A 16079-nucleotide genomic window follows, 5' to 3' on the forward strand; every position below is an offset into this window, starting at 1 on the left:
TATTATGTAGGCTAAATTATTTATCTTTTTGTCTTCATATTATTTTTATAATGTTATAATGTTGGCTGTTTATGCTAAACATGGTCAAAGGTCCAAAACTTGAGGTTAATGTGTAAAAATGCTTCCTCAAGTCATAAGCTAGGGCTTTCGAATGATCTGCATGTTTCGTTTGCAATATGTGTGTATGCAGTATACCATTACAATACCAGAATAAAATATAGACCTGTAAATGTGCATGATAAATCGCCTTTAAAGGTTTCAAACTGTCCTTTAATACAAAATCTGCTTTGATTTTGAGCTATCATTTGTTTATAGGAAGGAATAGCTGCCTTCTTTTTTTTTTTTTTAAACCCCGGAAAAGGCTTTAAATAATCCCCAACTCTACAATACATTTTATACAGCAGAGGTTGTTTAAAAATGTAGCTCTATTCTTTGTCTGAGATTTTTTTTCACAAAGAAAAGGGACTCACATTGTTTATTGATGAGGCACAACCTGTATGACTGGGCAGGATGACAGTTCTCTCTTTTTCCTGTTGCTCTTTTGCTTCCTCAGCTGGACCAAAACTTGGAAGTGAAGCAGTCTGAAGTCGTCTGCTGACTACATACAGTATTTATCACAGACAGAGCTTGTGTGTGTGTGTGTGTGTGTGTGTGTGTGTCACCTGTGGCTGTTGGTCATGACCAGACTGTCTGGCTGGCTGCTAGTCTCTTCGCCTTCCCTGCTCTTCATCCTCTCCTGGCGTGCCCTGCGCCTCCTCTCGCGGGCCGCCTCCTCCTCATCGTCGTCATTCTTCGCCAACCTGAGGGAACAAAAAAAAGAAAAAGAAAAAGAAAAGAAAGAGAGAATGAACAGACAAAAGAGACAACGTCCAACCCTTCATCTCATACCTCCTGCTTCCTGTCCTACATTTAGCTCCACAGTTAGAAACTTCAAAATCTTTTAACACTGGACTGTAATCATCACAGTGACCAAACCTGATGGATTTGTCTGGAGTGTTTTTTTGTTCTCTTTTTCTCCTATTAAGCTGACCTGTCAGCTGTGCAACAACCAATACTTCTTATCGCGGCTGCAGTTTTCACGAGCTGATAAAAACTCAGTCTAGAGACATGGCTTGGCTGAGGATAAGAGAGTCAGAAAAACACTGCTTCTGGCCCACACATTGTATTGGTCTGGTCAATGTTGAAATAAAACAAACTGGAGAGGTGTGTGTGTGTGTGTGTGTGTGTGTGTGTGTGTGTGTGTGTGTGTGTGTGTGTGTGTGTGTGTCTGTGTGTGTGTGTGTGTGTGTCAGTGTAATTGTGCTCTGCAAAACCACCACTTGTCTTAAAAGTTTATATTTCTATGGGGAATTTAATACCACATTAACTTAGATCTGGAAAGTCACATTTTTGCTGATACACTCATACACCCAAGTTCAAAGGAATACCTTTTCATTTTGAGTAATACGCTCATTTGCTTTCTTGTGGGGAGTTAGATGAGAAGATTGATACCTCATGATAACTCCCGTTTGAACTGTAAAAAATTAAGTCACAGCCAAGAGATGGTTAGCTTAGGTTAGCTTAGCTTAGCATACACACTAGAAACAGAGTGAAACAGCTAGCCTGGCTCTATCCAAAGCTAACAAAATCTGCCTGCAATACTTCTAAAGCTCATAATTTAACACTTTATATATGGTTTGACAAAAAGAAGTGTATTAGTAAATATTCTGAGGTGCTAGTATGCATTTTTTAAAAAACCTTTTACCCCCCCTACTTCCAGTCTTAGTGCTGAAATAACTCAGTGCCAGTCAATCTAAGATGCAAACATTAAAATGTTATCTATCTTTTAATCTAACTCTGGGAAAGAAATTGAATAACTGTATCTATATAGTAGACACTCAGAATTAAGGAACTGCCTCTAGTCTCACTGTCTTGCTCTGACAATAACACAAATATTATCAAAAAGGTTGGGATCTACAAACTCCAGCTACTTTAATAGAGCAAAATCCAAAGCAGACATACAGTGAGATTATGGACGTCTTTATTAAATGCAGTGGTTTAAATGGTGGGTGTGGCTGAATGCAACACAACTCCATTGTTTATAATTCAGTTGGCTACTGTATTTATGTGCTTAAATTTGATTGAAAGCAACAAGTTGAAGCCTTTCTCTGGTGCTGGTCCAAAGTCATTCTGAGAAATAGAGGAAGGTTAGAGGTAGACAGTTTGAAGGAAAGAGGTTACACCCAAAATATAACACTACTCTTGACAGTGAAAAACATTACATTATTAGATATAAGAATACAGTTACCATCACAAAATGTCCAATACGGCGCAAGACTGAAATTTTCCTTTTCTTCTAACGAAACAAATAATTTCCCGAGCTGCTGTGTTTCTGGCCACCTGACATCTATGAACTCAGCTCCATGCTTGATCTGTGTTGCCCCGACTGACCTTTACACTCCCACCTCTAACCACATGCCTAGCTACCTAACATCAGTACAGCCTTTGAGGTCAGCCAGCGAAGCATGCTATTGCATGTTAATTGCAACATGTGTGGTTTATATGAGGTTTTACAGCTTGTGAACAACAGTTTCCCTCATCCTTTCCTTCCCCTCCGCTGTTCCCCCACCTCCCACCTCCCATTTATTTCTCTCAAATGAAGAATGTTGTCATAACAGAACAGATGAATCTGTTAACGCCCAAGCTTGACCTAGGGGACGGTGTCATCGGTGACGTCAGGCAATGCTTCACATGTGTGCATGTGTGTGTGCTTAGTCCAGATAATTCAGCAAAATTAGTCTAATCCAGATGGAACTTTAAGTCTTGAAGAAATACATTTCTCCTCCTCATATAGCCTTTTTTTCAATTTCATTCATATTCCATCAAATTCAATTGAGTCCCACAGCAGCAGAAAGTACATTAACCCTTAATTTAAATACCAAAGTGATGATGTTGTTTCTGTGAACTAAAAAAAGTTGCTAAATGACTGCCTTAACTCCCAGAGGACTGTGTTGTCCCAGAAACAGCGCCAAATGTCATGAGAAAGAGAAAATGACAACATCTAAAAATGGAACAAAAGGGTCCTTGGTGGTGGTGACGATGACATTGTCAGGGTTAAAGATTCCTCAGTAGGAGAGAAGAACAAACTCCTAAAAGCTGAATTAGCATTCCTGTCAATCACAACCTTGGCTAGAGTCACACACACACAACCAAAGCCCTGATTTAATATCCCTTTCCTTACCTAGGCCCCAAACTCTATCAGCATACTGACACAGAAATATGGGGAGTGGTGGAAAGGAAGGTGGGGAGGGGGGGGAGAAAGAGCAAGTGAAATTGAGAGCGAGAGTAAAGAGGAGAAGTGAGAAATGAAAAACGAGAAAGGAAAGGGTGTGCACGATAATGGAAAAAGGAGTAATCTGCAGATTTGATCATAGACGACACCCTTTCCTTCCCAGAATGATGTGTAACTGCAGTTATAAGCTGCAGTGTGTCTATCAGTGTATACTATACAACAGATGCTCTTTCCTTGGGTGTCCAAGTAACGTAACATGTAAAGATATAACTTTAAAAACCAAAATGTGATTTCCATGTGGCAGCTATTATGCATCTGGAAATGGAATAATAAGCTCTCTTAAACACGTGTATAAATTGCTTAAAAGAAATTCACACACTGAAGGATTCTGTATTTCACAAAGCGATTGTCTTCATCGACAGCACAGGCACACAAAACATGGCCATCAGCAACCCTATTAGGGAGTAATATGTCTAAATATTTTCTCTACAGCAAAATATCTCAGAAATGTCAGTGAAAACAATTTGGGAGAAGCCCATGAGAAAAGACTTCTTCACCCCTCCTCGGTAAGAGGGGGACAGAGGAGGACGAGTAAAGGAGAGAGAGAGAGAGAGAGCGGGAGAGAGAAAATCGAAAAAGAAAAAGCTGCTGTGAACAGAGGGGAGGAGAGAGGAGCGAAGGAAGAGATGGAGAGGGATAGGAGGGAAAGAGGGTGGGGGCTTACGCTGTCAGAAATGCTGACCCATTCCCACGCTGGCCTCTGTGGACTATTTCCCTTCCTACTGCCGGCCCAAAGAACCACAACGTACCCCGTCTGTCTCTCTTCCCCACCCTTTGCTCTGCTGGGCCGGCTCCAAGAATACACCATGTTAGCCATGATAGAATTCCCCGAGCTTGCATTTATTCTTACTCACAGATGAAGCAGCAGCATAGCACGAATACAGAACATAAAAACCAAATTCTGCACTTTTTTTGTGGACAGTAAGCAACAAGTAACAATAGCATAAGTGCTATCCAAGTTGATGTGGAGAGCGCATAACTGACATACGTGGCTGCCTCTCCCTCTCTATCTCTCCGTTTCTCCCTCTTCCTGTCAGAACTAAGGTTTACGATGCAGCACTGGGTCATGTTTAGAACGGTCCATTCACCCGGGGCGGGGATGTTTGGCATGGCTCATTCACGGAGGATGGGTGTTATTTCCTCGGGCCTTCCTGGTCTCTCAAGCGGACACAGATGTAAAGAAGGAAAGAGGATGAGGAGAGAGAGAGAGAGGAGAGGAGGAGGAGTCAGAAGAGAGGGATGAGGAGAACGAGGGGTTGAAGGCTAAAGCGGAAGAGCAGGATCAAAAGGAAGAAGTGAGCGGGGAGGTGAGAGGGAGGAAGGTATAGGGGGAGAAGGAATAAAAGTGAGAGAAGGAAAAGGATAAGAGGAGCAAAGGGTTAAAACTGAAGGTGGAAGAAGAAGGACAAGGCATGCAGAGGTTAAGATGGAGGAGGCAAGAGAAGAGAAGAAGGAGGAGATGAAGGAGAGGGAGGAGGCAGAAAAGAAGGATTAGGGAAGATGATGCTGGACAAGGGGAGGTCCAAGAGTATAAATGGAGTATGACAAGAAAAAGGAGAAGGAGGAAGAGAAGTGGCATGAGATAGAGACAGATGATGGAAATAAAAACCAAACGCTTCCTAAAAAGGAAACCAAAGAAACCTGTTTTTTTCTAAAATTAACAATGGGCGGCTTTATATTCAACGTTGCCTTAATAAGTTTTGTTCAGTATGAGCTATATGACATAATGACTCACCATTGTGTTCATGCAGAATACCTACTCAATGAACTGATGAAGAGCTGTAGCAGCATTTCGCAGGGAGTAGCAACTGTTTTGTTGTAAACTATGCATACTGTTATAAAAGAAGATTATTTTTAGCTGTGGCAGATACCCTTTGGTCACTGAATCGACTGGGGAAATTCCACATCCATGTGCTCTCTTTTTGGGAAGAATGGGGAAAAAAAGTCGTTGAGACATTCCAGTGTGAGTGACTGTGTGTGTGTGTTTGTGTGTGTGTGTGTGTGTGTGTGTGTGTGTGTGTGTGTGTGTGTGTGTGTGTGTGGATGAACATAAATACACTCCAGCATTGATGAAGAGCATGAGTGAGTGTGAGAAACCTCAGCAGAACAGAGCTACAAGTCAATCGAAGCCCATGGTGCACCTCTATGTCAACAATCATTTTCTTACATCTATAACTGAGGCTGATGTAAGACAGAACAGGGGAGGCTTGGCTGTTCTCCACAAACACACACACACACACACACACACACACACACACACACACACACACACACGCACACGCACACACACACCAACACAATTACACACATTCGCACTCGGTTGTAGATCAGAAAAGTGAATGGAGCTTGTCAAACCTTCATCACCTGATGCTGATCCAAACACATACACGCACTCACAGTAAAGTGAGCACCCTGATGGTTAACTGCACGCATGCACTCATCCTAACTGCACACATGCACACACTGGCATGCACATACATAGCACACACAGGTCCCAGCATGAGACACATATATCAAACTCGCACACAAACACATACACACACACTATCTCACTGTCCCAGCATGTAGGTAACAGCTCTGAGACCTGGCCAGTAAACACTTATAATAGCCAGGAATTTGGCATTTCTACAGCCGTTATTATATGGCCCCAAACTCTCCCTGCGTTCCCCGTCTTCTCACAGCGTGCTCAGTGATGGTTGAATGGAAGCAGGCCAACGAGACAACATGTGGTTTTGATTAGTCCAACCAAGAGGGGCATGTAAATATTGATTGTTTCAATATATTGGCAGAGATGGAAACAATGTAGCGATGCAATCTTTTATCAATAACAGGAGTGGCATGTCGCCTGCCAGCTGAAATGATTGCTGCTCGGACCAAATAAACAGTTATGAACAAACTCCTGCCGAGCTGAAAATGTAAATGTCGAAGGCGCTTGCCGCCCTGACTCTTTTTTTTTCACTCTCGCTCCATTTCTCTTTCAGTCTTCATCTCCACTTTGCCCTCTATGTCAGCTCTCCTTAGTCTGTATTTTCTGCCAAATTCCATCGTCTCCGTGTAACATAAACACTGCAAAACTGCATAAATAATTCTAGCAGTGACGGGTTTATGGGGGTTTTATTCAGCAAAACTGAAAAAACACATTAACCTTCAATTCAATCAGCTAGTTAGAGAGCATCTGAGGAAAATGGGACATGGAAGACTAAAAGAGGTAAAAACTAAAAGGGGCCAAAAAGGAGAATACTGCATCACTATAACAGCAACAGGAAGAAAATGTAACTAAAGCAATATGTACAGAATATTTCCTATTAAATGATGTTGTAAATCTATCTTATGTTACACAAACTGTTGATAAAGTAACCAAATCACATTTAATTGTATCTGTATGCTGTGAAAGTGGTCACTCTTTATGACAAACCCACAGAGTATTATTACCCGACTCTACAGATCAGAGTTGGGAGCGTTTTAGTGTCTTTAAGCACTTTGTTTTGGTTTTCTGGATTGCAAAATCAACCTAATTTCCACCTGCACTAGGCCACTGTTTGCTGACAGCAGACAGATACATTTAAAAAAATAAAGATTAGTTGGTGAACATTGGTGGGCCCCCTACACTACACCCTTTAAATTCTTAGCTATCAGTGAGTTCAGTTTGTAAGAAAACAGTGAGTTTCCATAGAATACCCTTGCAGAAATTATTTTCACAAGGGTTTTCAATGTCTGGATGACTGACTTTCCCCTGAATTTTATTACTGTGAGAATCTACTACAGTATAGTGGATAGTGTGCCCTCCATGTTCCTGGATACAAATGCTATTCTGCCTTGAGCAAAAAGGCTTTGTTCATCAATAAGGTAAATGTGACTCACGTATTCTTTGTGTCATAAAAAAGAATTATCACAGAAAAACATCTATGTATTCGGCAGTGTCAGCTTGTTTTTCACCACAAATGGAGTAACTGGCTCTAATAAAACACTTCTCAGGGATACATCAAACAGGCAAGTGACCTTGTCCAGTATCTGCATCCACATCAACCTCATCCTTAATTGGAAGAAGAGCTGCAGCACAGATGAAGAGACTTTTGTGAAAAGGCCCTATAAAAAGCCTTGGCACACCATGTATCAAGTTCTCACAATAAAAACCCCTTTTTACTATTTGTGATTACTGCACTTGGCGTGTCACCACTCAATCAATTGGTTGGAATGAACTTCAGTTTAATCAATTTCTTCCATTGAGTCAAGGGGAGTTCACATGGCTACGTTATCCAGGAGAGAAAATTGGAAAAAAGGGAGGGAGACCATGATTGAAAATTCCCACTTAAAGGTCATCACATTGCTTATCTGATTGCTTATCAACCTTTTTTCTTTGAGTCCTGGGTCGGGCAGCCAATATTTGCTGAGCAATGTTTTTAAAGACCCGGAAAAAAGGTCCTGTGCTATTAAAGCAGCGCTGGCTCCCTCCGGTTCCAACTTGGCATGAACATCAGAGGAGGTGTGCTGTGCATTGACAACTAGAGCTTCATTACACAACACAGGCTGCTCCCTCAGCCAAGGAATTCTTCACACAAGCTAAGTAGTAAGATCTTACGGAAATGACAGCAATGTAAACTGTGGCTGCAACTACAAATGAAGCAGTTAGGAAATCCTGTAGCACCAATCTGCAGGTGTCACAAAAAGACAACTAGATGGGTCTTACCGTTCGGCCTCCAGGCGCATCTCCTCCCTCTTCTGCCTCCTCAGCTCCCGGCGCCTCTCAAAGTCCATTTCCTCCATGGTTGTGCCCTTAAGGATGACATCACCAAACACAAACATGGTAATTAACTCAATTTCTGGAAGGACTAAACAGTAAACATTGAGTCATTACAGTGTCCAAAGGGGGCAAAATACTTGCTCAACTGTCAAACAAAAGAGCTCATGTTCAGATGTTTGGTATTTTTTCAAAATACCAAATAAGTACAATCCATCCTTTTACACACCCTACTGACCAGGTATGTGTTGTCACATTATTGTGTTTATAAGCCTCAGTAAGGTGACAAACAGTGTGGCTACAATCTAGGCCAACAAACTCTCTAGGCAGAAAATGAAAGAAAAGAAAGGAAAGGATAGAAAGAGAGGAAGGACAAGCCACCACAGGATGTTCACTCAATCAGTTAAGGGCATTCTCACTAAAAATACCCCGTTAGGGTACGTGACTGGCTGTGCTGTGAGGACTGAGACCACCCAGGAGCTGCTGAGCCTCCCATCATACATCTACGATCCCCGCTAAACCACCACCAACATCTACTGTACACTGGAGCAGAGCAAACATGCACTAACTAAGCAACTGAGTGAAAAAGATAAAGTGGCATGACCGCTCCTGATTTGACAGAACATCACATTTAAATACTATAGTGTGTATCCAATAGTGCCAATTCTATTTTGGTACAAGATGGAATTGAAAAGCAACAAGTAATATGTGCAGACAAAGAGGAGAAGCAAAGGAGGGACTGTGGCTGTCATACCTTGAATTAGCCTTCAATGTCTTTTCCTTCACACCATATCAGAGTCTCACAATACCAATACAAAGGAGAGATACAATGCAACGTCTGGTAATAGTCTCCCACAGTCCGGCCACAGCTGACAGAAAAGGCAAATGCCTGCTCCTTCCCCTCCCTGCGAGTTGTCCCTCCCTCCATCCCTCAGTGACCTCCTTCCTTCTTTCCCTGTTGTTTTACCCCCCACTCCTCCCCTCCCTCCCTCCTCTGTCCCGTCTCTCTTTTTCTCCCTATCTCTACTACTAACTTTTCCTGCGTTGTTTTCCTGTGAGATATCAGAACTTGGCTAAACTCTCTTCTCGGACATGACTCGGCTCTTGAGTCCCCACTTCCTGTGTGCTATAAGCATGTTTTCTGCTAGCTTTTTTCTTCTCTCTGCAGTCCCATAAAGAAGGAATCAAGGAGGAACATATGTATGCACACAAGAATGTATGTGAAGCGTTACAGGATGTGCATTTACACGCATGCACCCACACTGATAAGCATACTAATGAGCACACAGATGCCCACTTATAAGCATAAACACACGTGGACAAGGATATACAAACACAGTCCCCCAAGTCCACCCCACCCCACTGCATCTTCTCACCCAGTCTCCTCCTCCCTATGTGCCTGTACAGTAAACACAGTCTTGGCTCCTAGCTATTACACTGTGAGGAGGGAGAGATATTTTAAACACCACAAGTATTCACTCCCCGTGTGTTTGGATGCACAGTTTGTGTCATTTGTGAAACAGGAGGGGCGGGAGAAGGGGGTTAGGGGGTGCACTTGCATGTGGGGCTATTCAGACGACCGTAATTAAGACGAAATGAGAGCAATAACTAAAACCGACAAGGCCTCCAAACATAACCAGTCTAATCACATACTTCCTAGAACCAGCGACGCCAAGGGAGACAAAGTTATTAGTAATGCAAGCACGGCAGCATATAAATTTGGAGTTATTGTTGCAAATAATGCATGATTTATGCGGCAGTGAGAACTATGTTTTCATTTGGTGTTCAATTAAACACTTTGTACAAAAGCGGGTTATAGATCATTTTGAAAAACGTGTCATTTACTTTTACAAAATGATCACTTCAGTGAAAGTAGGTATAAAATGTGGTCTGTCAACAAAATGATTACAGAGTGGATAGTTTATGCAAGACTTAACATGAATAATAAACCTACAGGAGATAAAGTTTAAAGCTGGTATATGATGTATGAATTGCTCTGTTCAGTGAATGGAGCCTCTGCATGGGGGAACGTCAGACGTGAGGCACAAGAGGAAGCATGTGGCTTGTAGTAAAAGGCCCTTGGTAAGATGTAGCAATGTGTACTGTTGTGTATATCACTGAAGGGACCACCCACACTTTGCAAAAGCTAACAGAGGCAGAACGAGAGAAAAACAGCATTCCATGAAGTTGCACACCCAGAGTCACAAGTTTGTGACATTTTCAGACTTTCTGACTTTCTGAAGTTCAGCTTTTTGACTGTAAAATTTCTTCTTCTATCCTTTGCTGCATCTGTCCATTTAACTCTTATACCTGCATCCATCTGTTGCACCCTCCCTTCTTAACCCGTCTCTCTTTTTCCTCTCCTCCCCCCCTTTCTCTTTCTCTGTCTGCCTCAACCTTCTACAATGGCTATAATGACACATTTACCAGTCAAATTACTACCTGTCAAGACTGCCAGACCCTGGCACAGGATCCAGTGTCTAAGTGCCAGCCTCTTAAAAAGCCTTAAAAGCCAAGTTGATATTATCCTGACAGCCACTGGGATTACACCTCTTTATAATGCCTCTGTCTTCTCACGAAGTCTTGAGTTAAAAGCACCAAAACAATGGGCCCCTATCGGCCAAATGAGGCACAAAGTAGATCAAGAAAAAGTCTGGGAGTAGGGCTGGAGAAAAAGTATGGGCTAGCAGCACATCTATTTTTGGCTTTGGTGAAATGTTCTTAACGCTGGCTTACCATTCTGTGAGAAGAGAAGAGTGCAGTTTTTTGGTCAGATCTGTTACTGTGATACTCACGGCAACTATCCCATCGCAACCTTTATACAAACACATTAATCTCCACATTATGGTTATGGAGCTATGCAAAAAATGCTCCTATTTAACCTCTGATTTCCACAGAGGGGACTTGAAAGAACCTCCAAATTACCCATTCACATGCCAGTTAAAAACAACTTCTCCTTTGGATCTTTTGCGTGCTTTGGTTGTTGAACAAAGGGAATTAATGAGAGGATAAACAAGTAAAAACTAGCTTAGCGTAAGTTATTTGCTCGCCAGCTGTGAGCATGGCAAATAATGGAACAATGGGGACTTGTTACAGCTGGTGGTTACAAGGCTGCTACAGTCACATGTAGCTTCAAGTTGGAAAATGGCCTTTATCATAGTTAAAAATTGTATCCAGTCCTTACTGCTAACATAACTTCGTACACATCTGAAACAAACATGTTGCGACATGAGTTCTCTTTTCACCAAAGTCAATATGATTCATCCCCTGGGAACCATAAATGTCTATACCAAAAACTGTTTTGAACTATCTTATAAAGGTTTCGGTATTTCAGTGATAATGAAATTTACTGGCGCCACCTGCTGGCGGTGCTAAATAAAAAGTTGGGAGATCAGCACATTTTTTCTGGTTTATATATTTACATTTTAGGTTTCATCCATTGATTCCCATTCAAGTAGAATTCAAACGGTGCTAACAGAAACCACTGTCTGCATTTGCCATATCTGTCCATATACCCTAAAAAGAAGGAATGGTGCATTATTATTACGGTTGTGTTGACAGAGCAGGACAGAAAAGCAAATGATACAGATACTGCCACTCTCCTCAGCCTCCAGAGGAATATACTGGAGGAGAGGAAAGGAGAGGAGAGGCAGAGTTATACGTCTTTGCATCTGCAGAGTCACAGCTGTGCAGGTGTCCAGGTGAATAGAGGCATTCCAGTGTTCTGAAAGGTGAAAAGCACTGGCACAAAGCCCGGCCTTTCTCGTCTTTGTGTCAATGCAGACTGACATTTTGTCCCCCTGGCACGGTTGGTAGGTAAGTGGCAGAACTCATGAGCTACTTCCAGTCTTTTATTAGCCACACATCCTCTGTTTTTTCAGATCTAGTAACTGCCTTCAGAGACCAGATAACAGTGAACAAAATGAAATATGTTCTGACTGTTGCAAAATGATATCCAATCATATAATAAAAAAAGAATGTCAAATATCATTCAAAAGTATGGAATAGGCTGTATATTGAAGGATAAGGCCTCAATAAAGCTTTTGCCAAGTGGAAGGATTTCAGTATTTTGACATATGCTGACCTCAACTATCAAAATTCAGTCAGCCAGTCAACTAAAATTTTAAGGCTTCTATTCAAAAGCTGTAGCAGAAGAAAATGCAATTGCCTCCACATACTGACAAATTTGAGGCTCTTACTGTAACAACAGATTTGCCTCTCTTCAAATGCTGTCAGATGTCTTCCAGACTGGCTCTCCTTCACAATAGAAATTACTGACACTGCCTCTCTCTCCGTCGTCACCTTAGCTTAAAGGTACTCTGCAGAGTTTTCTTGTAAACGAACAGTTATGGTCACATCATAGACTGTATATAAAATGGACGTAACATCCGTGACGTAACCCATTGGTTTGTGGACTGCTGCTCGGAAGCGAATAGTTACGGATCTGGGCAGCGCCATCTTGAAAATTTCCGATACATGCTGGGTTAAAAAAAAACACGGATTCTACTTATATGGGCATCAGGAGGAGCATGAGGCGCCCTCCTGAGCCTGTGAACCAATCAACCTGTCAATCACGACGTAGCCACGCCCTAATGCATACCCTGCTTTATTGTCAAATATAAAATCAGGGAGGCCAAAATTTCACAAATGAACATCATACTGCATTGAAGAAGGCTTTAAACTAGCGATTGAGACCATAAACACATTTTGAAAACGTTTACTGAGGTTATAAATCAAGTGAGAAGTTGGTGAATTCTCTATTGACTTGTATAGAGACGGAAGTCCTTTTGACACCAAAACGCCCCCTGGTGGCCTTTTGATAGAATGCAGTTTTTAAGTTACTTCCGCGTTCGCATCTATTTCCCTAAACATTGTTGATGAATCGCTGTGTTCCCTGGCACATTACCGCCACCAACTGTTGATGAGTGGAACAGCATAAAACTGTTGGCAGAAATGTGTATGGTCTCAGCTGCCAGCTCATGAATATAGATCATGAATGTACTAACAGAGATAGAAACAACAGGGATATAAGACTGCATATAAAGATGGACGTAGTGAGGTGTGACTGGTTGAAAAAAAAGGATTGACATTTCTAGAGAGAAGTTGATGCTTTTTAAATGGGAATTGCAACCAAGATCGTCAACAGCATTGCACTTTAAGGTACTTCCACATTGGCTTCAGCCTAAAGTCGCAGTAGTTTCTGCTTAGACACAGCACGTCGACCTTATTGCCAATTTGCTCCAGTGGCTAACTGCAGTAGTGCATGGACAGAATGGGATGAATATTGTGAGTCATGTGGGATAGAAGGAAAAAAAGACAGACAGACAAAAATCTACTGGTAGAGTGTAAGATAAGATATACTGTAATGTATTCTGGCATATCATTTTATGATGATTTTATCACATAGATAAAGCTTCTGCAGTAAAACAGGGAGGAAGAGAGAAATAAAGAGAGACAGATACTGCATGCCTGTAGGTAGTGCACACTAACAGCTGTTTTGGCTGGGGCTCTGGAGACAGTTTGAGTTGGGTAAACCTAATGTTTTCTGCAGGGGTAAGGAGTCTCATGAGACTAGTCTGACAGGGTGTTTAAAATATGTTCAGCCTGTGTGTGAGGGTGTGTGCATCATTGATAAACTATATTTAACAAACAAGATTCACATTTGTTAATATGTTTTGGGTATTTCCATAAACGTGGGTGTGAAAGTCTGCAGATGTGTGCAGAGGAAGTACATACAGCGTACATATACGAATGAGCGCACTGCTTTTACAACTGTAATACTGCAAATACTGAAGCCACTAAAAGTGTAGTATGCGCCTGTTTATGGTATAGTAAATGTGTGTACATGTGTGATATCCATCACCACCTACAGCGCTGTGTTTGGAAAGCTGGCTTTGTGGTTGTGGTTCTCTGTGCTATGCGTCTCCTCTCACACGTCCAGGCCTCGGCAGCATTAACACGTTTTCAGTCCCAGGATGCAGAGCGGCTGTGGATGCGTATTCATAAATTCACTGGAGCTTTTTTGGCACAACCAAGGCCAAGAATTTCTCTTTTTCTTTCCATCTCTGCTCGTCCTTCTCTCAGCTTCATCTGTCATCTAGGGTATCGCTTTTCTCTGTCTGACTTTTAGAGGCCGACCGATACATTGGCAAGATGATATATCAACTGCTTTTACCTTACAACAGATATACTGGTGTCTCTGTGAGCCAATGAAAAACAATTATTGTTTCAACAAGAACTCAATTTAAAGCTGCACCAGCCAACATTTTTATATGAACAATGGATAAAATGACTATGTGTAATGTGAAAAAGGTTGCTCGTTCTGACAGACCCACATAGATTTATCACGCCACTCTGCAGTTAATCTCCCCTCTACAGAACATTTTAGTGTCTTTCAGCCCACAGCGTTAAGTGTTTTGGTTCAGTCTCATTTCCATCAGCTACTTCCAGCAAAAACGCTCAGTTTAACTAAATGTAACCCAACAAACAACAGACAAAGTTAGTGACTAGCTGTTGACCATAGTGGAGCATTTAGCTTTTAAAAAGCTAAATATTTGAAAAAAGATCCTTTATGCTAAAAAAAGATCCTTTAATGCTTTTTTTCAGTTAAAAAATGTCCCACTCAGTACATATTTTGCCTTTCAAAAACAAGTTAAAGGCACCCATATCAAAAATGATTGCTTACATTTCATATTACAAAAGTGATATCAGTTGATATATTGAGCATATCAGCATCAGCCTGAAAAATCCAGTATCGGTCGGACTCTACTGTCTTTACCCAGTTGTATTGCATTTCTCTCTCACCCTTTCCTCACTGTGTCTTTTCCTCTTGGCCCACAATACGGCAGTTTAGCCAACAGCTGCAGACTACGTGTTCAGCTAAAATATGAAGAGACACTTGATTAGTAAGAATTTAGTTTAGCACTCAGTTTAAATTTTATAGGATTCACCCATGTCCAAGCGGCCAGCTTCTTTTCTGTATCTGCATCTGTCTGCATCTGCATGCCACAGTGTGAATATCAACCACAGTAGCTTGCGGTTAGGTTGTCAAAGCCGAGGTCTTAAGCTGTGTCTATAGCATCAGAGCTCAGCTCAATCTCAATACCATCTGCTTTCCGCTCACACTCTATCTCTTCCAAAACAAATTTTTAAAAAGTGTGGCTTCGCCTCGAATGAGGAAAAATTTCACTGAGCATGAGCAGCTGACATTCATAGAAAAACCTGAGAAGCTAATGCCACTGTGGCACGAGAAATGCAGCGGGATAACATGCCGACGTTTTTGAGGGTAAGATGGGCTCTGGATTTTGAATGCCTCAGATGCACTGTCATCAGTGACTTCAGATTTGGCCATCATACACAATCTTCCCTCAAATCGCCCTACAATCTCCCTTAAGCTGACTTTGGCTGTCAGCTAGAAGACGAACCAGCTAGGGGAAACTTCACACCAGTTGTAGGGAAAAGACCTGAAGGTTAAAGATGTTAAGTTTCCATTTGGTGAGGAAAATCGAGACTCCTGCATTCCCAGACAATGGTTCACATTCTATAACACCTCTCAGTGCCATGTGAATCATACACAGGGAGACAGACTGACTGAAGTTATCTGTTCTCTCTCTCACACTCACACACTCACACACACACACACACACACACACACACACACACACACACACACACACACACACACACACACACACACACACACACACACACACACACAGCCAAGAAAATCTCAATGGAATACCTTGGATGCATTATACTTTACAGGGTGCTGGCAGGCTACAGTAAGCACTGCTGGGATTAACCAATGACTGAATTTATCACTGAGTCAGTGACCCAAAAGATCAAATGTAAAACCAAACTAGGAATAGAACAGCATCAAAACTAATACTGAACATATGGTTTCAAATTTAAGTATCTCTCTAACATTAGCATTGATGACTGAATGAGCAACATTGAAAGTTGGGAAGAAAAACATTCTTAGTTAATATTTTTTTCAGAGTTGAACACTTA

The 16079-nt window shown here is 41.7% G+C and overlaps 1 protein-coding gene across 5 annotated transcripts in view; it reads right to left on the bottom strand.

Moving 5' to 3' along the window:
• The window catches only part of cald1a (caldesmon 1a), a 52476-nt gene that overhangs the window by 19981 nt on the left and 16416 nt on the right, over window positions 1-16079 (bottom strand). For 4 of the 5 annotated variants that reach the window (XR_009927844.1, XM_062443776.1, XM_062443774.1 and 1 more), the window contains exons 2-3: window positions 8019-8104; window positions 663-800 (exon numbers count right to left, since the gene is read on the bottom strand). Coding sequence is in view for 4 of the 5 variants with exons in the window: in XM_062443776.1 (XP_062299760.1) it covers window positions 663-800; window positions 8019-8095 (215 nt within the window). In the remaining variant the exon portion in view is untranslated. Of the gene's footprint in view, window positions 1-662; window positions 801-8018; window positions 8105-8823; window positions 8962-16079 lie in introns of those variants that run through there. The other variant, XM_062443773.1, reaches the window with a different exon arrangement.

This window comes from Scomber scombrus, chromosome 22 (genome assembly GCF_963691925.1).
Source record: "Scomber scombrus chromosome 22, fScoSco1.1, whole genome shotgun sequence".
In the NCBI taxonomy this organism is placed as follows: Eukaryota; Metazoa; Chordata; class Actinopteri; order Scombriformes; family Scombridae; genus Scomber; species Scomber scombrus.